Genomic DNA, 25,747 nt, shown 5'->3' with positions numbered 1-25,747 from the left:
CCCTGTTTCTTATCACTGCTTTCAAATAACCAGCAACCTTTCTTCCCTGCTTTACCCTTTCAAGCACTTCACCCTTCAAACCTCCATCCTTACTCATCACACTACCCAAGTACTCAAACGTACTCAGATTTTCCAATTCCTCACCATCCAACCTCGCTGTACATTCACTGACTTCACCTCTCTCAAAGACCATCACTTTACTCTTCCCTACATTCACCTTTAGATTCCGTTTCTTACACACTCTCCCAAACTCATCCACCAAGCCTTGCAGCTCCCCTTCGTCTTCAATCAACAACACAGTATCATCTGCAAATAACAGTACAGGGAGTTTCCAAACACTGTCCTCTCTCACCAGGGCCACTCCAACATCCACTACCCTACCTTGTACCTCTTTTATTACCCCATCCATGTACAGATTGAACAACCATGGAGACATGACACATCCCTGTTTCAACCCAACTTTCAAAGAGGAAAATTCACTTAGTTCACCATCCACACGCACTGCAGCCTTAGCACCATCGTACATACTCTTCACAGCATTCAACAACTTCCCATCTACTCCACATATTCTTAACACTTTCCACAATCCTTGTCTATCCACCCTGTCATATGCTTTCTCCAAATCCATGAAAGCCGCATACAACTTCTTTCCCTTCTCTAGAAACTGTTCCACTAAAGATCTAAGAATGAAATGTATACATGTGTATTTATGTATGTATGTACGAATGTACGTTTTTATGTATGTATGCATGTATGGATGAATGTATGTACGGTATGTATGTATGTGCATAGATATAGATATATATAGATATATATATATATATATGTAGATATATATAGATATATATATAGATATATATAGATATATAGAGATATTTATATAGATATATATATTTTTTTTTTTTTTTTTTTTTTTTATGCCAGGAAGAAGGAACCAAAGGCCATGAGCCCGCAGTAACAGTTCCCTCCAAGAGAAAAACAAAATACAATAGAGAGCCAAATTCAAGATCCGATCATTTTGAGATGCCTGGACACACTGCGTTTGAAAGACTGGAGATCATAGGCAGCAGGAAATACAGACAGAGGGAGACAGTTCCAGAGCTGACCTGTTGCATGAATGAAAGACTGGGAGTAACGGTTAACTCTTGCATTAGAGAGTTGGACAGAAAAGGGATGAGAGTTTGCTGCCAGACGGGTGCTACGCGCCCGTCGTAGAGGTGGAGGAATGCAAGCAGACAGTTCAGAGGAGCAGTGACCATTAAAGTAGCGATAGAAAAGAGATAACGATGCAACAGTGCGGCGAAGAGACAGAGGTTGAAGGGAGTCAGTAAGAGGAGGAGAGTTAATGAGACGAAAAGCCTTTGACTCCACCCTATTGAGAAGAGCTGTATGTGGGGAGCCTCCCCACACATGAGAGTTGTACTCCACACAGGGGCGGATAAAACCCCTGTATAGAGTCAACAATTGTGCAGGGGTAAAGAAAGAGCGGAGTCGGCTTAGCACACCCAATCTCTTGGAAGCAGATTTTACAAGAGATGTAATATGATCTTTCCAAGATAAGTCCCGAGTAAATGAAACCCCAAGCATGTTCAAGGATGATGCAGGATTAATCTGAATATTATTAAACATTAGTGGGTATACCTGTGGAAGATTTTGTCGGGTTGATAGGTGTAAGAACTGAGTCTTAGAAGCATTAAAGACAACCATATTATTTTTACCCCAGTCAGAGATATGAGCCAAGTCAGACATTAGGTGTGCCATAGCCTCATCCCTTGTTTCTTGAAGTAACTGTTATTATATGTATTTTATATATATATATATATATATATATATATATATATATATATATATATATATATATATATATATATATATTTATATTTTATATATATATATATATATATATATATATATATATATATATATATATATATATATATATATATAGATAGATATATATATATATATATATATATATATATATATATATATATATATATATATATATATATATATATATATATATATATATATATATATATATATATATATATATATATATATATATATATATATATATATATATATATATATATATATATATATATTCTATATATATATATTCTATATATATATATATATATATATATATATATATATATATATATATATATATATATATATATATATATATATATATATATATATATATATATATATATATATATATATATATATATATATATATATATATATATATATATATATATATATATATATATATATATATATATATATATATATATATGCATGTATGCATGTAGTGTCACGGTTTAAAGTTAAATTACTCTCGAAACTGCCGAAACCTAATCATATCTTGCTAAACTAACCCGTAATGATTAACACAGTTTGGGAGTCCTTCACAAACTCTAAGACATGTGAAGGGGTTTCACTGCGGGTAAACATCTGTGTCTATATATCTATCTACCTATCCGTATACAGATAGATTAATAGACAGATAGACAGATATACAGACAGACAGATGCAATGGGTCATTAGTATCATTGTCGTTCTCGTCGTCGTCGTTGTTGTTGTTGTTGCTGCAAACCCAGGCTCATCGGGACAGGAAGCCCGTGAACTTTAGAAGACCCAGCCAACATGTAGAGGTCTTTTGTTGAGGTTTTGATGAGGAATTTTCTGAGTTGCGTTAGTGTGGTGCGTGGCATGAGTAAGTGCCATGTGGTGTGAAAGGCAACGCTGCAGTGTGGGCATAATTGATTGTTTGTGTGTCGCATTTTCTGTTGGCATTATTAGCGCTGAAGCGTGGTGCTGCATCAGGGTCTGGTTAAGTGTACTCTAGTCTCTCTGAGCAGGGTAGTTTCTGAGAGGTGGATGGCTGGTGGTGGAACGTGAAGGATGCAGTTAGAAAGAACGTTTTGAATGACTGTGGTGGTTATGTGTTTATGTGCTATATGTGTATGAGAAATGTAGTGAGAGGAGTAAGAGGACGAGGGATTAGTGTTAGGTAGTTGTTCATTTTTTTTTTTTTTTCTGGAGGAGATGATGCAGCATACATTTCCAAGGTGAAAGAAGTCTGGATCTGAAGCGATAAACTGCGCGCCACTCTTAGTCATATTGTCTTTGGTTGGAGGTATCTTTGTAGGTGATCTCTGTTTGTGGCCTTAATACATCCTGTTATTATCCTTGTGTGTGTGTGTGTGTGTGTGTGTGTGTGTGTGTGTGTGTGTGTGTGTGTGTGTGTGTGTGTGTGTGTGTGTTGGACAGGTCTTTCCTGTGGTGGCGTCCATGATGTTGGAAAACGATCTTACCTGGACAAAAATAAACCCAGACCAAACAGAGGAACTGCCTGGGTTCGCACATTTCGCTCATCTTCCACCCCCCTTCTCCCTCGAAAGGAGAAATGGTGCCCTGCAACGTTGGCACAAAGCCGCACTTCTGAAGATCATCATGATCGTCGTCGTCGTCGTCAAATTTCTCACAAATAAAGGAGATTAATGATATCCAGAAGCTAAAAAGCAAAGCACAAAATTAGTAGAACAATCAGCCGAGTGTCCAGCGCAGCAAGCCATTTATTCACTCATTCGCAGTGCAGTCTACGAATGCCAACAGATAATATGCTGAATTTGTTATTATTTTGAATACATCCGAGTAATGAAGGTTCTCATTTTTAATCCCCAGCAATACGACCCTGGAGCGGAGCACACGTAGCATTATCATTATCATAACAAACGTATTTCTATTCAAATACCCCATGAATTCCAGCTTTTAAACACCCTGCACAGTTTTTTCCCTTGCATTAAAGCCTAAAGTTGTAAATGTCAAAGTGATGGAAGCAACAGTGTGTAATTTTGTTTTGTCTATTTTTACTCTCTCTTATATGAGAGGTCTTCCCCGGGCCGGAAGAAAAAAATAACAGTAGTACTTTTACCACAGTGATGAAGACATTGTAGTACGAAAAATGTTTTACAGAAACATTTCAAATTCTTTCTCTGCTTCCAGCATTCTCTAAGCAGAAGCAGTAATAACAGTAATAATAAAAGAAAAGCATTCGGGAGCCGAATTCTAATCGCCCGCCAGAAAATGCTATTGGCCAAGTTCAAGATTTCTGCCATATCTTGATACCCTGAAGGTTTCATGTTAATAGCTAAAGCCGTTCATGAGATATAATGGTGTTAAAGGCGGGCATCAAAATCTAGTTGACCTTTGGCCGCCATTTTGGCGGCCTTGACCTTGACCCCGAGCGCCCATTTTCGATTTTGGCCATATCTTGTAACCCTGAAGGTTTCATGTTAATAGTTCATGCCATTTACGAGATAAACAGTACTGGTGCTAAAGGCGAGCCATAAAAACTACTTGACCTTCGGCACCCATTTTCCTGACCTTGACCTTGACCCCGAGTGCCCATTTTCGATCTCGTCAAAGATTCTAGCCATATCTTGGTACCCGGAAGGTTTCATGTTGACAGCTGAAGCCTTTCATGAGATAGAATGGTGCTAAAGGCGAGCGATAAAAACTCCTTGGCCTTTGGCAGCCATTTTTCTGTCCTTGATACCACGTGTGCCCATTTTTCATCTCGGCCAAGATTTTGGCCATATCTTGATACCCTGAAGGTTTCATGATGATAGTTCAAGCCGTTCATGAGATATAATGGGAACACACACACACACACACACACACACACACACACACACACACACACACACACACACACACACACACACACGGAGGCAGGCAAAAACATTTTCGCTCCGCCTTGTAAGGCGGGTGATAACAAGTACGTGATTAAAAAAAAAAACGATATATTGTATTGGCTAACCTATGCTTAGCTGCATAACCAACTGATGCTGTAATACATTTCATCACACCCCGAACGCGTTTTAATGAGAGGCTTTATGCATACTACATTTTAACTGCCATCAGTACCATGACATTTTCTATTATTTTACCGCCAGTACCACCAGACGATTATCTTCAGCTTACAATAGACTTTTCGAAGTGACGGGGCAGAGTTTGATCCCTAAACGGGAATGAGATCTTTTTCATGTTATCTAGGAAAAGGGAATCCTCTCGCGGTGGAGTTGATAAAATCCTGTAGACCCTCTACTGCGTGAGGTCTCGACGAAGGAAAATGATTTTGTTTGAAGATGGTACGATTGAAATTTAAAGGATATCATCACTCCGCAAAAATAAAAAATCATGATAGGTAATTGTCAATATGATAATGATAAAAGCGTGTGTGTGTGTGTGTGTGTGTGTGTGTTGCTCTTGACCAATGACTATATATGATGTAACACTCCTCTTGAAGCAGTGATAGAAGAGTATTAAATTTCACCACACCTGGAGTGTGTGAAATTAGCACACTATGTAAGTACTGCATTAATACCACGGAACGTGTTGACACACCTAATGTGAAAAGTCCTGTGACCTTTATTTAGTATATTCGTTGCCTTTGCTGGACGATTTTAGAGGCAGACTTCATTAGCCCTTTCAGAACAATGACGCCTTTTAATAGTTTGTAAGTGCTACACCAGACAGTTCTGTTTAACTTATGAAAAGGTTGTGGGAACCGTGTTGTTGTGGCTCCAGGCTCATCTGGAACATGAATCTAGTGGACTGCAGACTAAAGGTACTATTCTGTCGTACACCATCCTCTTTCGGGGAATAAGGAAGTGGATGAAACATGCTTGTATCATTAGCTATATCGGTGCCATCACATGAAGGCGCCCCCCTCCGCGTCCCCGTCAGAACGAAAGAATTAATTAGAATCCGGCGGGATGACGAGAACGGGTGTATATGATAAAAATCCCTTCATTAACAAAACCTCTTTCATAGTTCATTCTTGTTACCACCAGGCGGTTATGTTTAGAATACTAGACATCTAATGGTGAAGGTGAAATGTATTATCCATAACCCGTTTGCTGCCATAGGCCTCCCCAAACTTCGAAAGTATCAGCTGCACAGCGTCTCTTATTTATTCTATTCCTGCCAGCGCCAGACGATTAAACCTATCGCCCTTCAATAGCAAGGTGGGCCGATATAGTTTTTGTCGGTGTGTGTGTGTGTGTGTGTGTGTGTGTGATGTCAAAGTATCTCGATACACTGTTGGCAAATTTTCACCAAACTCTCAGGAAAAAGCAACTATGTGGATGTGCAGAAGCCTATTTCTTTTGGTGGGGATTTGATCAAAGACGACCGTCAGACATTTTTAATTATTTTTTTTGCGAAACGAAGTTACTGAAGTCCGTAGAGTTTGGTAAATTTTCTTCAGATTTGATGTGTACAGTTGTACAAAAAAGTATCTTTGCTCAGGGGTCTGATAGATGCGAACACGAACACAACAATGGCTGCTACCTCCGAAGGGTTCGTACCCCTGCGTGGGAGACGTATCAGCTAATACCGACAGTGATATCTGGAAACGATACCTTCTACTGTAGGGCTTATAGTAAAATGTAACCAACAGTGGTGGATATGCAGGGGTACCAACAGTTTCCAACCCCTCCCCCCAGCCTGTATATCAAAAGCCGTCGTCGATTGTCATGTTGTTTCGCACAAAATTGTAACGATACTTTTTTGTATAGCTTATACCTTATCCTAAAACATATTTTGGCGGTCGATTAGCATTCGGCCCCCGAATGCTTTTGTTTCATCAGTTGAAAGACTCTTATATAACCGGAGTGATTATATTTAATTTTCATTATTCCCTTCATCACAAAGCGCTCGCTTAAGATGAATTAAATCATCCCGCTGCAGTAAGGACTGGCATGCTGAAGTGATTACTCTTTTGTCGTGAGTAATGGACTTCAATTTACGTTGGGTGGAGTCACGTACAATAATTATTGTCATTGTTATCAGTTTTACTGTATTATTATTATTATTATTATTATTATTATTATTATTATTATTATCATCATCATCATCATCATCATCATCATCATCATTTCACCATCTGCGCGATGACGCAGCCGGGTATTCTCTTACTCGATGTGTGTGTGTGTGTGTGTGTGTGTGTGTGTGTGTGTGTGTGTGTGTGTGTGTGTGTGTACAAATAGAATAGATCGAGCAGTTTTTCTCCGACTTGAACCAAACTAGGTGGATGAGTTAAAGACTGGCCAAGGAACTTTCCTTTCCTTTCCTTTTTTTTTTTTTTTTTTTTTTTTTTTTACATAGAAAATCAAAGATCAAGATCACCGGGTAAGATTAACTTGAACAGTCTTGGTCTGATACGGATTTTCCTTTTTTTATATGTAAATCAGAAGATCAAAGATCAAGATAGCTCGGCAAGATTAGCTTAAACAGTCTTGATCCGATATGGACTAAACTTGGTGGAAGGGTGGTCGGTAAAGCATGAACGAAGTGATTTAACAATTAAACGTCAAGGTCAAATGTTAGACCTTTTCACTCAAGGAGTTTTAATCTGATATGACCCAGCCTTGGAGGAATGGTTGCGAGGCAGACTAGGATGAAGAATTTTGATTAAGAGAACCATAGAGCAAAGCCACAGGACAAGATTAACTCAGCTTTTATCCGATTTGGAGCAAACTTGATGGAAGGTTTAAGAGTTAGTTGAGGAAAGTAATTTGACTTTTATAGCAACCAGTCTAATGGCAGGGTCACAGGACAAAGTCAAATGTTCTGCCCTTCGACCAACGCTAGGGCGCAGATGTTACGCACTGATTACTCTTTCCTGGGGGAGGGGGAGGTGTCATGACCACCTACGTGTGACACAAAGATGTAGTGTCGAGTATTAGACAGATAGATAGACAGATATCGACAGGTAGATAGAAAGAATGACGAAGACCGACTCCAGTACATTGATTGACTGGTACTCTGATACTGCAGGTTCGAATGGCAATGCATCAGCGGGGAGATATTTTAGTGTTTAATTGCTATTGTTATGAGTTCCTCTAATAATCCATACGGCCACTTCCATGCCTGAAAAAGTACCGTAGATACTGTCCTAGGATACAGTCCTATATGAGATGCCGAGATCTCAACAAATGAGTGGACATGTTGTACTACAGTGGCTGGCAGGAATGTGAGAAACGGGGAAGCGTTAGAGTCTGTCCGTTGGCACGCAATGAATACTCGCCGTGCAGTGCCTGGCCAGGGTTCCAAATACATGTACAGTGGATTCTTTATGTGCTGGTCTCGGGTTTTCCAGTCACTCTGTTAGACATATGACCCATTCCGTGAGAAGCATTATGATGCAAATAAAGGATTAACCTACACTTCTTGTCGCTTATCTATCCTTACCCACCTTCCTACCTACTGTACAGTACTTATCCTCCTACCCATCGTACCTCTCTGCACTTCCCTGCCTACTCCCATATCTACCTCACTGCATTCCTATTGTGCATACCTACCTATCCTTACCTAATTCACTGCCTGCTTCTTTATCACCTTACCTAGCTCCCTGCCTAATTCCCTACGTACCTTCCTGCTTACCTTCCTTCTTGCCTACCTCTCTCCTCACCTGAATCTTTATCTGCCTCCTTGCCTACATCCCTCGTGCCTACCTACCTCCCTATCTCCCTACCAACCTTCCAATCTACCTATGTGTCTACCCAGCCGATTCCCTACCTGCCTTCCTAACTCCTTGCCTACCTCCCGACCTGCCTTCCTGCCTAATTACTTCGCTGCCCATCTCCCTATCTCCCTACCAAAATGCCTACCTACCTACCTTCCTTCCTGCCTAACTACCTACCTCCTTGCTAGCCTCCACCACCTAATGAGTTAGCGACATAGGTGTGTACGTAAACATTTTTTGCAGTTTGCCAGTTTGCAGAGGGTTGTATCAATGTTGTGATGAGGGAATAAATTACTGCATTTTTATCGTCCTGTCCAGCGATACCAATATTATGCCTATACCCTATAAAGTAAGGAGATTTCTGGTCATTGTTACTTTGTAGTTGCTCTGAGCGTATTGACCATTCCGAGGAGTGCATAACGCCAGATGGAAAGGATTCATTTGGCACATCCTCAAAATTAGTTCATAACTGCGGCAGCTTGAGAGCAAACGAAAGAACGAACTGAACTCCCTCATCCTGACTGAAGCATGCACTGCTCTCAAATCTGTCTTCGAGAAAACACGGGCCTCTGGGTCTGTGTTTACAAATTTCCTGAGCTTAAGTTGTGAATAAGATTACTTGTGTATACGTTCGTCTTCATTCATAAAGATGCCTACATATCACAGCCATACTAGACCAAATACTATAGTGGAAAATGCGAAAACTAAGATTTCTAATTAGTAAGCTGTTATGGAGACGTTCAATTTCTGTATATTGTATAAGATCCTTGATAAATACAGACCTTAGCGGTCCTGCAATAACGTTGTACTGTACACAGCGTCTTTGCCTACAGGGAATAACTCATTAACCATCATCTTTCTCTCCCAACAGACGTGCCCAAAGTGGACCTGGTGATGGGTATGGGAATCATTCCCAAGTCCGTGAAGGAGGGCACAGATGTGTTCTTCGAGTGCCGCGTCAAGTCCAACCCAAAATTCTACAAGATAACCTGGATGCACGAGGTCAGTTCATGGGTTGGTGGGACGTAGGTGAGGCTGGGTTGCGTTGAACTGGGTTGATTTGGTTCGGTAACGTTATTAGGCTGAGCTGGGTTTTCATGGAGGCTGGGTTTAGTTGGGTTGGTTCGGTTCGGTTCAGTAATGCTATTAAGAAGTGTTTGGCCTTCAGAAAGTTGAGTCTGGTTGAACTGAGTTGGGTTGGAGTAGGTTGGTAAGGGTGTTTGGTTTTGGGTAGGTTTTCAGAGAGGTTGGGTTGGCTTTTAATTTGGTTGGTATTGTTTGGTTCGGTGAGGACATTCGGTGTGATTAGGTATTAAGAGAGGTTGGGTTTGAATTGGACTGGAATACTCGGACTCAGTAAAATCAATATTTTTGGTTAGTTGTACACGAAGGCAGGGATGGGGTAAGTTTGGTTAGGTTTGTTTTGGTTTGGTTTGAGTTCTTTTGACAAGGCTACTAGTTTCAGTTAGGTTAGGTAAGGTTAGGTTAGACAGTCAGCTTTGGTCAGGCTAGGTGGATAGTTATATTTTCCATGAATGATGTGATTTGCGTACGTCGGTTTAGGCTACGTCACGTGAAACAAAGACGGATTAGATTAGCCTAAATATGTTTGGTTAAAAAGTGTATGTATGTTTTACTACCTAAATTTGAGGAACTGTATTTTGGTTGTCGGGGATAATAGGATGATGTCAAGCAAGAGGCATGAATTTGGCTCTCTGTTATCTTGTTTTTGTTTTTTCTAGAGGGAACAATTTGCAGGCTTCTAGCCTTTGGTTCTTTCTTCTTTGCATTGAAAAAAATAAGTTTAAATAAACGTGGAAGTCTTCTCTTCTTTGCTGTGCTATCCTTATCTTCAGGTAAAAGAATCAGACAGTATATTCATAGTCGACTCTGCAACAAATAGCACCAGACATGAAACGACGGATAGGTCTGTTGATGTTTTCCTTCCTATACACACACACACACACACACACACACACACACACGTGTGTGTGTGTGTGTGTGTGTGTGTGTGTGTGTGTGTGTGTGTGTGTGTGTGTGTGTGTATGTGTGTGTGTAAGGCAGTTAGGTTTTCATTAATCATTATCTGTACAATAAACACACATACTGTACTCAGTTTATGACCTTGTTTGGCAGAGGAAAACCATAACAAGTAAATGGTTACAGGACATACCAGTTATCACTTTAGATAAATGGATTCACCCGCATTTTTAATTGTGCCAACATTTTTTTTAAGGGGGGGGGGATATTGGGCAGGAAAATTGATCAGTATGAGGGCATATTGTTATTATGTCTATCCTCTGACATTTGTAGCTCTACAGAATTCTACAAACAACGCTTGTGGGAATTTTTCAAGGCTCGTGAGAATGTTTTTGAGTAGCAAGAGTATTGTGTTAATGGACAGGCTTTATTTATTCAGAACCACACTTTCTATCATTAAATGTAATCGGGGTTTAATAGCTTCGCATATTTATTGTGGGTGATAAATTGCCCTCATAAAAATACGCCTGACAAAACATTTACACGAGCACACATACTACTCTATCTATCTATCCATTGCCAGATGTCATAATCCCGTAAGGGGTGGCCATTTGACTTTGAGTTATTGGTTTTACGGGGAGGGGCACTAACCCTCCACCAACCCACTTGTTGACACGTAGGGAGCACGTATGGGTTGGTTATATGGTTACCACCCAGCGTTGTAAATGGTTTCTTGACTTACAGGAAACCATTTGGCTTGTCACTCAATGTAACACCACCTGTAAAGGGAAGATGAGCAATAAGAAATGACAGGAAAGATGGGAGATATAGGAAGAGAGGAGGGCAGGCACAGAAAAAGAATTATAAAGGCTAAGGAAGAAGTAGGCAGCACTACATCAAGTGAGTGGATGATGGTCGCCACCACCTACCACCAACATGTTACTCCCTTTCAAAAAATAATCTCCAGTTTTGAAAACAAGTCTGTAATTAACACGGAGTCTGTAAACCAGCAACGGCAGATTTTTTTTTCCCCAGCAGGCACCTCCCATTCTGTACACACATTGCCACGAACCCAGCCGAGAGCAGCGTGTGGAGCGTGCAGGTGGATCTCATAATAGCTGTTGACAACACCTCCACCTATCCTAATTTACTCTCATTACTCTCCCTATTTTCACTCATAAGTTATTGCATTAGTGCCCGAGTACGTAAAGTGAAAGAGTATATTAGGGAAGGTGACGTTGTAAAAGCCTGGGGTCTTTGCTGGATAGGAACAAAAACACTCGGAGGTAATTTTATTTGAAGTCAGGCTGGATAAGGAGTTAAATTATTAAAAGCCAGTGAGCCGGTTAGTCAGTCATTGAACCATCTTTATAATATTTCACAGGTGATTTTAAAATAATTAATATAATCGTCAAAATCCCAGAGAATGGATTAAACGATTGATAAGTGAGTGCTGTCCCATAACGGTATGCCATTACTCCGGTTCATTAAGTTCAGTCAGGTGGTGTTCAGAAGGTAATGCGACACAGTGTTCCCTTTGTCACCCGCAGCTAACAACGCGGCAGTAACGAATGGCCTGTCGGTAATCCCATCAGTATTTGCTAATAATTCATTATAGCTGTCAAAGCAGACACAGAACTGATGTGAGTGTAGCAAAAAAAAAAAAAAAAAAAAAAAAAAGGACAAGTACGTAATAAATTTGGTGACTCAATTATATGGAATGGTATGGAATTGGACTGCTCATTAGTTCCTTTGCATCGTCTGCAATCCATATCAAAACCAATTGTTTATTAGTTTGGAATATATATAGGTAGGATACAGGAAATATTGACTGGGAATATGCCTTTAACTGTTTGCGGTTTTCATAACTGAATCAGGCTTCAGAGCTTTTGCAGCAAATGGGGGGTTGATCGAGAGAGCCTCGATTAACACACACACACACACACACACACACACACACACACACACACACACACACACACACACACACACACACACACATTCGAGACTCAGTTATGTGTACAGTCAGGGAAGCAGTTCTCCCACTTTAAGTGTAAACTTCAGACCTAGGGCATGTCCGTCAGTTTCCTCACTGACATGTCATAAGAAGAATCATCCACAGGGAGGGAAGCACACCAAGCCTCTCTCGGCTTAGGAATATTAACCATCAGAGAAATTTGCGAAACAGGCACATTTAAAAATCTGGCGAACTTTGGTCCCAGATCGCTAAAATTAACAAAAATGCCTTGCACGATAACCCGGCAGTACAATAACTGAGCACACTGAGGGGAAAAATGGCGACGAGTATACCTGAAGAAAGTCGTCTGTTGTTTGTCTGAATGAAATACTTAAATGGATCCACAATAGACATATGGGTGACGGCAATAACTTATAATCTTTTGAGTGATGAAATATTCCTCAATTAAGTTAATCTGTATGGTGTTAGTCAAAATGAAATACTATGGCAGAAGAGGGTTCCTCTATATGACCTTAAACTCGTTACTACTAGTATATTTACCGTAAGCTTATTAATGCATGTAGGAAAATAAAGTATTTCTATAGTATTTCTGTCTTCCTTGAGTATTACTGAAGATACCTTGTTAACCCTTAAAAAAAGAGAAGCCACTCCTAAGATAAGTAAATCTTCAAGCACTAGGAAAGTAGCAAGAATATATTAGTTAAAGAGTTTTGTCATCATGAGAGCGTTAACCATGTTACACAAACCTGAAAGACTGTACTTATATCCAGGCCGGTGTACTGATGGGTGCGTTGTGTTGTGGTATGATATAGTGTGGTGTGGTATGATGTGGTTCACTGACTTTTGTTTGGTGTGTTGTTACTCTCATCATAAATGTCACGACCAGCTTGCCTAGCCCCGGGCTCCTACTCTTCTCATGGGGCAACATGGTATTGGATGATGGGTGGATGGATGCTGTGTTGTGAGGTGTGGTGTACTGACTAGTGCAGCATTGTGTTGTGTATTTTTTGTACTGTGCTGACTGGTGTTATGTGGTGTGGTGTGGTGTGCTGTGGTGAGATGCTCTTTGGTGTGGTGTGATTTGGAGTGGTGTTTTGTTGTGTTGTGATGCACTGATTGATGTTGGAGTTGTTGTCTTGTGTTCATACATGGTATGGTGAACTGACTGATGTTGTGCCGTGGTATGATGTGATGTAGTGGGATGTACTGACTTGTGCTGTGTTGTGTGGTGTGCTATGGTATACTCTCTGGTTTTGCGTTGAAGTGCGGTGTGGTGCGGTATGATGTACTATACTGGCAGGTGTTACGGTGTGGTGTGGTGAGTCATGGTGCACTGACTTTTTTTGTGGTGTGACATAACGTACTGACTAGTGTTATGTTATTGTGTTATGTACTGACTGGTGTTGTGTTGTGTTATGGTGCAGGGAACAATAATGCAGCACAATGTGTCCGGGGGTGTGATCGTGTCCAACCAATCACTAGTGCTACAGAGGGTGGGCAAGGACAGAGCAGGCCGCTACGTGTGCCGCGCCACCAACCTGCACGGCGAGGGCGTCTCCTCTCCCATCACCATCACCATCATGTGTACGTATCCACCAACATGTCACTTACAGTCTCCTTATGTATTTTTGTAGTCAATAAACATCTGCCCCTTTTTCCAGACAGATGTTTATTGACCTACCAATCTATCGCTTCTGTCTATCTGTTTATTAAATCCCTTCTTTCACAGTGCAAAATGTGACTAGTAATGTTGCTTGTGGATAAAAAAAATAAAATGTCGCTACGTAAAATTTAATGCGTTAGTGACGGCGGTATACTTAAAACATATCACGAAGGGGAAGACAGACCCCAACTTGTCAAAGGTCAGTTATGGGATGCCTCTGTTTATGTGATGATATTAGCCTGTATTCCACTTTTCCTAATGCGATTATCCTGTGCATATAGCATAGAGAAACTGAACACTCTTTATTCTTTTCACATGCTTCAGGAACTGTCGTAAAAAATTTGGGGATTGCCTTCCTCTTTGCGACTTTATGTTAAAGAATAGAGCTGTTGGTTTCACATTTCTCACCGCATATTGATCTCGGTATAAGAGTACCATAACACACACCTCTTACCACACCACCTCTCACAGACACGCCGGTGTGCTCGCCGGGACAGCAGCTGGAGTACCAAGTAGCCCACCACGTAACTGCCAACATTACCTGCCGGGTGGACGCCGTGCCAGGCAACGTAACATTTACATGGAAATTCAATTCCTCGGGTTCGGTGCTGGAGTTAGGGGAGGGTCGGGCGGCGTCCTGGGGCACCACCAGCGTCCTGCCCTACACCCCAGCATCGCCGGGGGACTACGGCCTCCTCCTCTGCAGTGCCACTAACGCCATCGGCACGCAACATCTTCCCTGTGTCATAAATGTAACAGCCGCAAGTATGTACCCTCAGCTTATTCTCCCAAGTACATTATAAAAACTTCCCTCGTTTATCTTTCTTCTTACAGTATTTAGTCTAATGAGTCTTCTTTTTCTCCATCGTTGTGTACCCTATGTCTTCGCAGTAATTATCATTATTATCTCCTTGATTCCAGTGACTGTGCCTTTTTTTTTATTCGTCGCAATGCTTGCCGATTTTATTCAGCTTTAGAAAGACTTCGAATTGGAAAAGTTAAATACCCTGTATAATCTTCATTAATCCTTTCAAGCCTTTCACTAATAGATGTCTATCCTAACCTAAATATGATATTTGACTGTAGCAAGAATTAATAGTTGAATATGCCGTCTTTCCAAATGAGTTAATCATGTAAAGTGCAATAACATTCTCTCTCTTTTTTTCACTCATGGTGAGCCTCCTTCACTCTAAGATCATTACAATATTGAAGTAGATGTATCACTTGCATTGTTTTTTATCGGACCCCGGTTACAGCATTCGTAAAGTATTAAAGCCGAGGAGGTATTGTGTTGTTTAATTTGAAATACAGTAAGTGAATTTTGGTTAGTAACCTTTGACCTTTCATGTCTTGTCTTGCTGCCAGAGCCTCCCGACTTGCTGGAGGGCTGTGTCATTAGGAACCAGACGACGCACTCGGTGTTCGTGACCTGCAAAGGAGTGCCCACCGTCCTTCCTCGCACTTTCACCATGGAGGTATTTTATCAGTTTTCTCTTCTTCACACCACCACTTAGAAAAGTCACTCTGATGTAAAAATATGCCACGGACTTTTTTTTTTTTTAATTAGTCAAAATTTCAGTTAGAAACAAGTATAACCTGGAACAAGTTCTAGTGTCCAGAATGCTTAGTATATATATAAATCCAGTCAATACCTCAATACCATTTGCAATACTGAAAGGGCATTTATGAGACAGCTGAGTCGCGAGCTGAGTTTAATTTAGGGTTTCTACAGGTGAGAACCTCTGAAGATCTGAACCTGGTGACAAAGGTAACCAACACGACCCCACACTTCGTGGCCTCAGATCTAGATCCTGGTACGGCGTACACTCTCCATGTGTCCGTTCATAGTCCCATGGGGGCCTCCACGCCTATTAAGCTGCAAGCATTCACGGTCAAGACCGCGGAAAAGAGAATGGGTAAGATTTGAAATAAGACCCGTCTTCTGAAACATCTCAGTGAGTCATGTTATACCAAACACGAGAGTCATGTTATGGTGTTCAATTCAGTATATCAAAACGTATTGAAATTCTTCCTTCTGCGTGCATGAGGTATAAATTGTTGTGATGTCCTCTACATACTATAGGCCAATTCTCCTTAAAACATTGCGAGTGGGCTGACAAATGGTTGCCTTGCCTATCTTCCTGGTGCAGGCATCAGCGAGCAGCCTGAGGAGGTGCTGGGTGTGTCTCCTCTGATCGCCATCGTGGCCGGCGCATCGGTTGCCATCGTCATCACCCTTGTGCTGATCTTGGGTCTGGCCATCAAGCACTGCCCCAGACGAAGGCCGCCTGCAGAAACTCAAGGCTACGCTCCAGGTTCGGTGGTTTCAGACACATCACCCAAGGAGACCATCAGCACTTTTAGTAGGCCCTCGCCTGCATCAGAAGACCGAAATCCAGACCTCATTCCACTTAAAGAAGGTATGCAACCATATCCTTACAGATATGAGATGTGATTGTTAAACCAGGGAGAGAAGAACCAACTTCAAGAACATTATTATTTGATAAAAAACATTCTCGTTTATGTAGGACTTAGATTTTAATAACAGCATGAATATATCCATGAGAAATTTCTTTGGAAGTGACCTAATAATCAGCTGTCTGTGAATGCCTTTCATTAAGCATATCATCCTGGAAGGCTCACAGTATCCTGTTTCTGTTGAAGAGCGAGAGTACCACCTGGAGGAATTGCGCGTTCCAAACTGCCAGGTGGTGGGAGTGGTGCCCCCCTGCCACCAGCTGACGTCATTGGCGCCATCTGTGGTAACGCCAGGGTCGGGAGCGGTGGTGGTGCCTGCCGTGGGAGGGGGGCTCGTGACCAGCTGTCAGCAGCAGGACTGGGACGCATACTACCAGCACCACCTGCACCACCATCACCGCCACCACCATCACCACCTGCACCAGCCGCCACTACCACCTACCTCCCTTGCCTCTTACCCACACCACGCCTGCGAGGTAAAATAGCAACATTATAACTCCATAAAGGACACTGCACTTTGCTGAGCATCTGTTAGGCGGCAGTGAGGATCAATCAGGATAATATGAAAGAATAGGTTAATTTAGCATGTTTCACCTTACTCTTATGACGAAATGTATTAATAATAAATAACTGATAACGAGTGGTGGTCGAGTCACGGTCCAATAAGGTGTGCCGGGCAGAACTTAGCCTACAGATACCATCCAATAGTCAATCACCTGATCATCTATACTTGATATAATCCACACGTAGTATTGGAAACAACAACTTACATTAAATAATAACTAGAATATAATGAACACGTCTGAAACATACTTCCCTACAAAGACTATGTGATGAGATTTGAGATTTTTTTTTTGTGTGAGGGGGGAGACACGAGTATCGCGTCCATTTCACCCACACCTCAGACGTCTAACCCAACCACATCTTTCCTGCAACATGTGCTACAAGTACTTGTATCTAGTTGGTGGTAGGTGGGGGCGCCCATCATTCACGCACTCGATGCAGTAATGTCTACTTCATCCTTCACTTCTATCATTCTCTTTTATGAATCTTTCCTCCTCCCTTCATATTTTCTCCCATATTTCCAGTCAGCTTTTATCATCCTTCCTTCCATCTTAGGCAACTCTTCACTGACTGAAAGCTTATAGGTTTCCTGTAACTCAAGAAACCATATACAGCACCAGGAAGTGACCATATAGCAAATTAATGGGATGATACGGACCCTACTATGGTGCCCCGCTTAACTGGATGGAGGCACAAATGCGGAGTCCTTCCGGGAACCAAGCCCCAGCTCTACTTCCCTCGTCTTGTTGTGGGGAGGCACTTTATGCTGCAAGGGAACATCGGTGCACTGCACGGGATGGCCCTGCAGGGGCGATTGCTTGCGTGCAGTTGATGGGTCTACTTAACCAGACAGACCGGGGTTGCTCAACAACAACATCCCTAGTAATACAAACTTTCTCCCAAGCACACCCTTTAGTTTACCTTCACTTTGTTAACTTTCCAAAACTGTTTCGCTCTCAAGCCTTCTTTTCTTGTATCCTCAGGTTTACCTTCGTACAACTCGGGCAAGGAAGCCCAGCATCGAGAACAAATCTTTTTCCGGGGAACGAGGTATAAGTCGCAGAATCTCCGATCCTCAAATTTCGTACCCAAAGTGGTTATGTTTAAATCACTCACGCAGTCAAAGGGCAAAAATCCGTTAAGTTAACAACCCTCCCCTCTCTCTCTCTCTCTCTCACACACACACACACACACACACACACACCGCTCGCTGGTGCAGTGGTAACGTTCTCGCTTGCCAACTGGTGGACGGGAGTTCGCTCCTCGCTCAGGTTGCGAAAAGTTCCAGTGACGAAGTGGGTGGTTACTGTCCCCCTTGAGCAAGGGGACGGGTGTGTGCGTGTGTGAAAGTCACAGCCTTGCCCTTAGATCGGACTATATGAGCTCTCAGCTCCCTTCCGGGAGGGTAAAAGCTGACAATCACGACCATCAAGTGATCCTGACCCACCCGGTGAATTACACACACACACACACACACACACACACACACATACTCAAGTACCCCCACAACTCCAACGCCATTTGTTCCTTTCCTCTTCCGCAGGTGATGGGAGCGCCGCCCCCTCCCCCGCATCCCGAGACGCTGATCCCGCCCCCTAGCTTCTCCAACACGCCCCCAGTCACGGGCGCCGCTTACACCACGCCCGTACAACACTTCATGGGCGGGATCGAACTGCCGCCGCCCACGTCCTCCTCGCCCCTCCTCGAGCCCCACCCTGACTACGAATCGGAGTCCTTTAGGCATGAGAGCAGTGTATAGGAGCGGCCGGGTCTCGCCTCCCTGGATGCTGAGTCACAAAATGAACCCCTCCAGTGACGTATTTCTTATTTTAATGCTTGATATTATTAGATGATTTTATGCAACTTAACGGAGGCTTACTGTTGTGAAGGGGTTATTGGAGTCTTTACCTAACTCCTACAGTTTGACGTTACTCCTTAAAGTTAACAAAATCGCCTGGTGGTAACAGATGTATATAAAATAAAAAATGACGTCAGTGGATTGCAAGGGCTGTGTCGGTAATTTTACTCCCTCTCGAAAGCTAGTTCTCTTTTCTGCAAGAAGAATAAGGAACGCGAGGAAGATTCTTTGCCTCACTTTCTTTGTCCTTCTTGCAAAAATATGTGCCCTTGATGACAGAGAAGTGATCGAAAGTTTGTGAATCAGCATCCTTAATTCCAACACCAAAGCAAGCCAAAGAGACGAAAATACAAACTTTATTGAGCGATGATATAGCTTGATAAAAAAAATACTGTTGCATAATGTATAATGAAGTTTTTAAGATACATATATAAATATATTGTTTCATAAAGAATAATATTGTAGTGTTGCTGTGTACATGTGGTAAGAATGTGAGCGAATGAGGGAAAAAATATGGCAGTCCCACAACCATTCACAATTCAACATGACAGAGTGATGTATGGTCTCTATCCAACGTTCAGTACTATACAGTCAGTTTACATTATTAACACCCCACATGTAACAACCAGTGAACACCTGGACAAAAAGTTGTACTGTACCATGCAAAAATAAACACAGCAAAACACTACACACACACACACACACACACACACACACACACACACACACACACACACACACACACACACACACACACACACACACACACACACACACACACACACACACACACACACACACACACACACACACACACACACACACACACACACACACACACACACACACACACACACACACACACAAGCAAGTAAGTTTACACGTTGGACAACCCATATCTTTTGAGGACAGGCATTTATTTGTATTATTGTACCTCACCAGTAATGGCTTGGTCTTATAAGCTCTCTTCATAACAGCAGTCGAAATGTCTGGATATTCGTTACAGCCTCATATGTTAAAGTTCCTTATCCTTATACAAATATCTATAAACATACACTCACAGTTAAAGTTCTGCCGATACAACAAGTTCCAGAACCCTTCATGTATATACCAAAGAATTCCAGACATTTATTTCCATACTTGCATACAAGATGGTATCAAAAAGTCCGTAAAGATACCTTGCAGTTGTAGAGCTGGTCCAACCAAACATGTCTCACTTTAATCATTGGTCTTTGCTGTCATGGCGTCACCAGTTACTACTATTGCACCCTTCTCAAGATATTAAAGAAGCAACGGAAAGCCAAACGGCGTGGTGTAGTCACAAAAGGTGTTTGTTTCTTGCGTGATGACACGCTGGACCACTCGACTCAGTGATCAAAATCGCAGCAGAGAAATGTTGTTATGAATCATTTGCTGCAGTCAGCGTACCCATAATTTGGTACCAGATAACTTCTTTTTTCTGGAATTGATGAGTCCATTCTAAGGTGTACGATTTGACACCACACAGAATGTTATAGCCTGCGAGATGTGAAATAGTGGCTTTGGGCGCAGCGACAGGAGTTCTACAATGAAAGATTGCAGAAGATAAAGCTACGGTGGCAGAAGCGCGTGTTCTGCATGAGGGCTAAAGCAGGGAAATACTAAGCTCACAATCACGAAATCCAGTTTCCCTGTTGTACTTTTCAAAGAGAGTGTGCGAAGTTTTTGATACATCAAATGTGTTGCCTTTGACACACACACACACACACACACACACACACACACACACACACACACACACACACACACACACACACACACACACACACACACACACACACACACACACACACACACACACACACACACATTCTAGTCTGCCCTGTGTGCGTGCGTGCGAGAGGAAGTGTACATAAGTTTCCGTGTGTCTCCGCCTGAACCCCACACCCCACAGTCGTCTTAAGTGTCTCGCGCATATAAAGGTATAAATTTGTATAAAGTTGCTCAAGGTGTGCCCAGCAAAGATGAGCAGGAGCAGGAGAGAAGGCGCCCAACCAGCCAGCCAGCCAGCCAATCAGCCAAGTCTTTTTCTTAATTTAATCTTGCTATTTCTTGAACTCATTCAGTTTAGATGAGGCTTCGTACTGGAAAGGTTAAATACAGCCATCACTGTCCCATTTACAACGAGGGAGCTCTTCTAAGTTGAATACAGTTATCTTGTGGTAGTTAAATTTTATAATAAGACGTTCTCTAACTGAAGGTGTAAAGTCCGTGTTCACGTCGGCTTAGTCGGCTCTCTGGCTCCTCTTCCATAGCGGCTTATATCGGTATAAGGCTCTTATGCCTTTTGGTATCATTACCGTATTATCATTTTTGTTTCTAGCACACGATTACTTCATATTAGTAATGATTTATTGCCTTCAAGTGGCTAATGATTTCGACGCCAAGCCTCTTCCGTTCCAAAAGTCTGTATTAAATTTACTTAAATAGTCTGAAGTTAAAAAGAATGACACAACAATAAGCTTAATTGTAAAGAACTGTTTTATTTTTTCATTGGTATGTTGTTGAATCCACATAAAAAAAAAAATAAACAGGTATAAAATAAAACTGAGATAAATGATGCGAAATACACAGTCAAGGAGGAGACGTCAGAGTTCTTCCACTGATCTTGGGAACAGGGTCTTAGCCGTCTAGTCACCACACTCTTTTGTAGCCTCCATCGTCACTTATTACCATTGCTATTTTTTCGTCGTCTTCTTTCTCTACTTCTTCCTCTTCTTCATTTTCTAGCTGGTGTGTGTGTGTGTGTTTTTTTTTTCCCTCCGCCACGGCTATGTTTTACCCCAACTTGGTTTGTTTGTCTGTATGAACGGATTTTGATGAACTTTTGTGGTACGGTGGGCCACGAGCCAAGGAAGAAATTATTAAATTTTGGGCCGAATCTGGTTCCGGATCTGGGATATACCGCACAATCTCCAAAAGTTCTCATTGAATTTCAATAAATTATTGTGGAAAGGTAGGCCATGTACATAGAAAGAATTTATTAATTTGGGGGTCGAATCCGGATCCTTTTCAATGGCAATGGCATTGGCGGAGGTATGCGCCCTCTGAGTGCTTTCTAGTTTATTCTGATTCTATCCCTTTTCTTGTTTTATCCTTTCTCTTGTACTACGTTCCTTTGTATTGTTTCTCATTTTTCTTACAATTAAATTTTTGTCACTTCTTTTGTTTCTCCCATTTATTACCTCCTCCAAGGAGGTAATGTTTTACCCCGCGTTTGTTTGTTAGCAGGATTACTCAAAAACTTATGAATGGGTTATGATGAAACTGTGTGGAAAGGTGAGCCATGGGCCAAGGAAGAAATGATTAGATTTGGAGACGAACCCGGATCCGGATCCGGAGTATCCCGCACAATATCTCCAAATCTTCTTAATGAATTTCAATTATTTTTATTTATTTATTTATTTATTTATATTTTTTTTTTTTGGGGGGGGTGAAGGTAGGCCATGCACCAAGAAAGAATTGATTATATTTGGGGGCGGATCCAGATCCGAATCCTATATCCACGGATCCGGATCCGGATTCTTTTTAATGGCAATGGCATTGGCGGAGGTATGCGCTCTCTGAGAGCTTTCTAGTTGGTGCTGTGTGTGCACTGCTGTTCTCTCTTTTTGGTTCCCTTCTCGTCTCTCCTGTCCTCCATTGTCCCTTTTCCGTGATTATCAGTTCTTACCTATTTTGTTTGTTTCTTTTCCGTACTTTAACCTACATCCCTAATCTTTCTTTACGTTTTCTTCATCCTTATCGTCTTTTCTTCTCGTATGCTTTTTTTATTCCTTTCCTCGCACCTTTTCTCTTTTCTCCTCTATTTACTTTTTTCCCGTTTACTTGTATTCTTACCTTCTCTCCATTCCCCTTTTGTAACAACTTTCTTTTTTTACATTTATATCTCATCTATATATTTTTTTTCCACTACATCCTACTCCAGCTCTTCCCTTCCTCCACTTTTCCCCTTAAGTTCCGTCATGTTTTCCCAATCTCTTGTTTCTTTGCTTTTCATATTTTTACCTTCGCCAAGAAAGTTGGAGGGGGTTAAGTATTTCGCTATGTTTGTCTGTTTGTTAGGTTGTTTGTCCACACGATATCTCTATAAGTTCTCAATGAATTTCAATGAAATGTTGTGGAAGGGTGGGCCATGGGCCAAGAAAGAATTGATTAAATTTGAAGGCGGATCCGGATCCAGATCCTTCAGGTGCACTGGCGGAGGTATGCGCTTTCTGAGTGCTTTGTATTCTGCCTACTATCTCTTTATTCTCTCTACGTATCTAGTCTCCTTGTACTGTCCTTCATAATCATATGTTTTTCATGATTCCTGTAATGTATTTATATACGACTATATGCATTTAACTCGTCTGTCAACATTTTTTTTTTTTTTTTTTTTTTTTGCCTCCGGCAACGAAAGTTGAAGAAGCTTATGTATTCACCCTTGTTTGTATGTTTGTCCACAAGATATCTCAAAAAGTTATTGATTGATTTCAATCAAATTTTGTGGATATGTGGGTCATGGGCCATGGAATAGTTTATTTAATTTTGGTGGTAATCTGAGTTAGAGTTCCCGTTCAGGACTTTTTTTGCACTGTTTGTGCACTGGATATAAAAACGTATCAATAAATTTCAATGAAATTTTGTGGATATATGGGTCATGGGTCAAAAAAGAGTTGATTAGATTATGGTGATGATCTGACTTGTCTGGTTTAGACGTTGGCGGAGGTATGCGGTCACTGAGTGCTATCTGCCTGTTTAATACTGCTTTTCCACTACTCCTTCCTATCTGTTTCACGTTTCGCCACACTTTCCTCCATAATTTACCTCTTCTCCAGCTTCTATTTCCCTTCTACTCTATTCTTCGTCGGCTTTCCCTCTACAGTCCATCTCCCTCGGGCTTTTACGTCTTACTTCCCGCTTCTCCTATTCTTCCTTTGCTTTCCCATACTACATTCCCTCTCCTACTACACTCCCTCTACTACTACACTCCCTCTACTACTACACTTCCTCTACTACTTCACTCCCTCAACTGCTGCACTCCCTCTACTATTACACTCCCCCTCCTCCTCTGCTGTCCCTCTCGCCTCTTCTTTCGCCTTTCACTTCCTTGCTCCACATCCTTCTGCAGGGATTACTATGAACCTGTACGAAAGAGCTGAATATTACCTCGACGCTATTCCCAAAATATTTCCCCTGAAATTAGGATGCCTAATCAGCCTACCTCTGGTGTTAGAAATTATTTAGTCTTTTTCTTGTTCTAATAGGAAGCTACACCGCCATGAAGTTAAGCAGACTGGCGATGTAATGAATGCGATAAATGTGTATAATTTTTCTGCTCTTGCTGTTGTACACATTCCTTTCATCCTTTTCCATGAAACTACAACTCCAAATGGATAAATAGTTAATTCTGGATACGATAATACAATATTTTTATTCTTTGCATTATTGTCCATCTCCTCTCTCTTTTCGTGCGTCACACAATTACCATATGCTACAATCTGTCGTTTACGGCAGCAGCAAAGGACCTCCTGCAGAGCTGGATAACTAAGTCATCTAAAGAAACTGAACTGGTCTCCTGGTCATTACTGGCAAAGCTGAGAGTGAATGACAAGCGCGGGGTCGCTTAGGGAACTTTAGAGTTGAAAGATTGAGTAAACAAGCACGTCAAACTTTTTAATGAATGTTCAGACTACGCCGAGGAAGTTTTAGGTGGGACTTTCCACTTTTTCTTTGTCCCTAAGCTAACTGGCACTGACAGCAACTTGGAAATAAAAGTACACGGTAGCTCTTTTACTGGGAATGTTCGGGAGTGGCGCTAGTAGGTACACGGCATCCCAGCGTCGCGGTGCCCATACTGTAACGTGCATTCCATTCACGCGACATTTTTTTTTACTGGTACATTGAGTACGGTTCTTTCCAAGTATTTTTTGATGATATGGCTGACTTCTATGTTGTTTGATGATTTTGCATAATGCAAAGGGTACAGTCCCCCACCTCCCTCTTATTAACGCTGAAGTTGCGCTATGTGTCAGAAAGAGCTAAGCTTTTCTTATCACACAGACACACACACACACACACACACACACACCACACATATATATATATATATATATATATATATATATATATATATATATATATATATATATATATAAAATATATACTGTATCTATCTATCTGTCTATCTATCTATTTATATCTATATCTATCTATATCTATCTATCTATCTATCTATCTATATATATATATATATATATATATATATATATATAAAGCTGTTACGGAGATTACTATTATTACTTCCACAAACGCACCTCTTGCCACGCTCTTTCCTCTAACCATTCCCCTCCTAGCCTAGCAGCATCCTTCACTGCGTCCCATTACGCACGTCTCCACCCTTCCTCACCTTCTCTTATATCTAAAATACCTCAGCTACGCACCTTCAATCTTCGCTAAGCATTTTTCATCATTCCCAACAATCATTTCTCGCCTTTACGCTATTCTCAATCTCTTCCCCACTATTCAGTCACCCTTACCCACGACTGTCCATTGTCCTCTCTCACCACTCTTCCACCCGCACACTCGTCACCCCTCCTCTCCTCCATAACTCAATCACTTCACATCTCCATTCTCTTCTCACTTACGCACCCTGCG

At 41.4% G+C, this 25,747-nt stretch overlaps 1 protein-coding gene across 1 annotated transcript in view; it reads left to right on the top strand.

The window, feature by feature from the left end:
* Window positions 1–18,970, top strand: part of LOC145414645 (uncharacterized) — a 197,995-nt gene extending 179,025 nt beyond the window's left edge. The window contains exons 9-16 of the mRNA XM_080284166.1: window positions 9,420–9,550; window positions 13,931–14,090; window positions 14,641–14,934; window positions 15,535–15,644; window positions 15,902–16,085; window positions 16,320–16,589; window positions 16,834–17,123; window positions 18,755–18,970. Of these exons, the coding sequence (XP_080140292.1) occupies window positions 9,420–9,550; window positions 13,931–14,090; window positions 14,641–14,934; window positions 15,535–15,644; window positions 15,902–16,085; window positions 16,320–16,589; window positions 16,834–17,123; window positions 18,755–18,970 (1,655 nt within the window). The remainder of the gene's footprint in view (window positions 1–9,419; window positions 9,551–13,930; window positions 14,091–14,640; window positions 14,935–15,534; window positions 15,645–15,901; window positions 16,086–16,319; window positions 16,590–16,833; window positions 17,124–18,754) is intronic.
* The last annotated feature ends 6,777 nt before the right edge of the window (window positions 18,971–25,747 follow it).

Source organism: Coenobita brevimanus, chromosome 100 (assembly GCF_032717465.1).
Source record: "Coenobita brevimanus isolate Jiangsu-jjx chromosome 100, ASM3271746v2, whole genome shotgun sequence".
In the NCBI taxonomy this organism is placed as follows: domain Eukaryota; kingdom Metazoa; phylum Arthropoda; class Malacostraca; order Decapoda; family Coenobitidae; genus Coenobita; species Coenobita brevimanus.
This window is presented reverse-complemented; position numbering and strand designations above follow the sequence as displayed.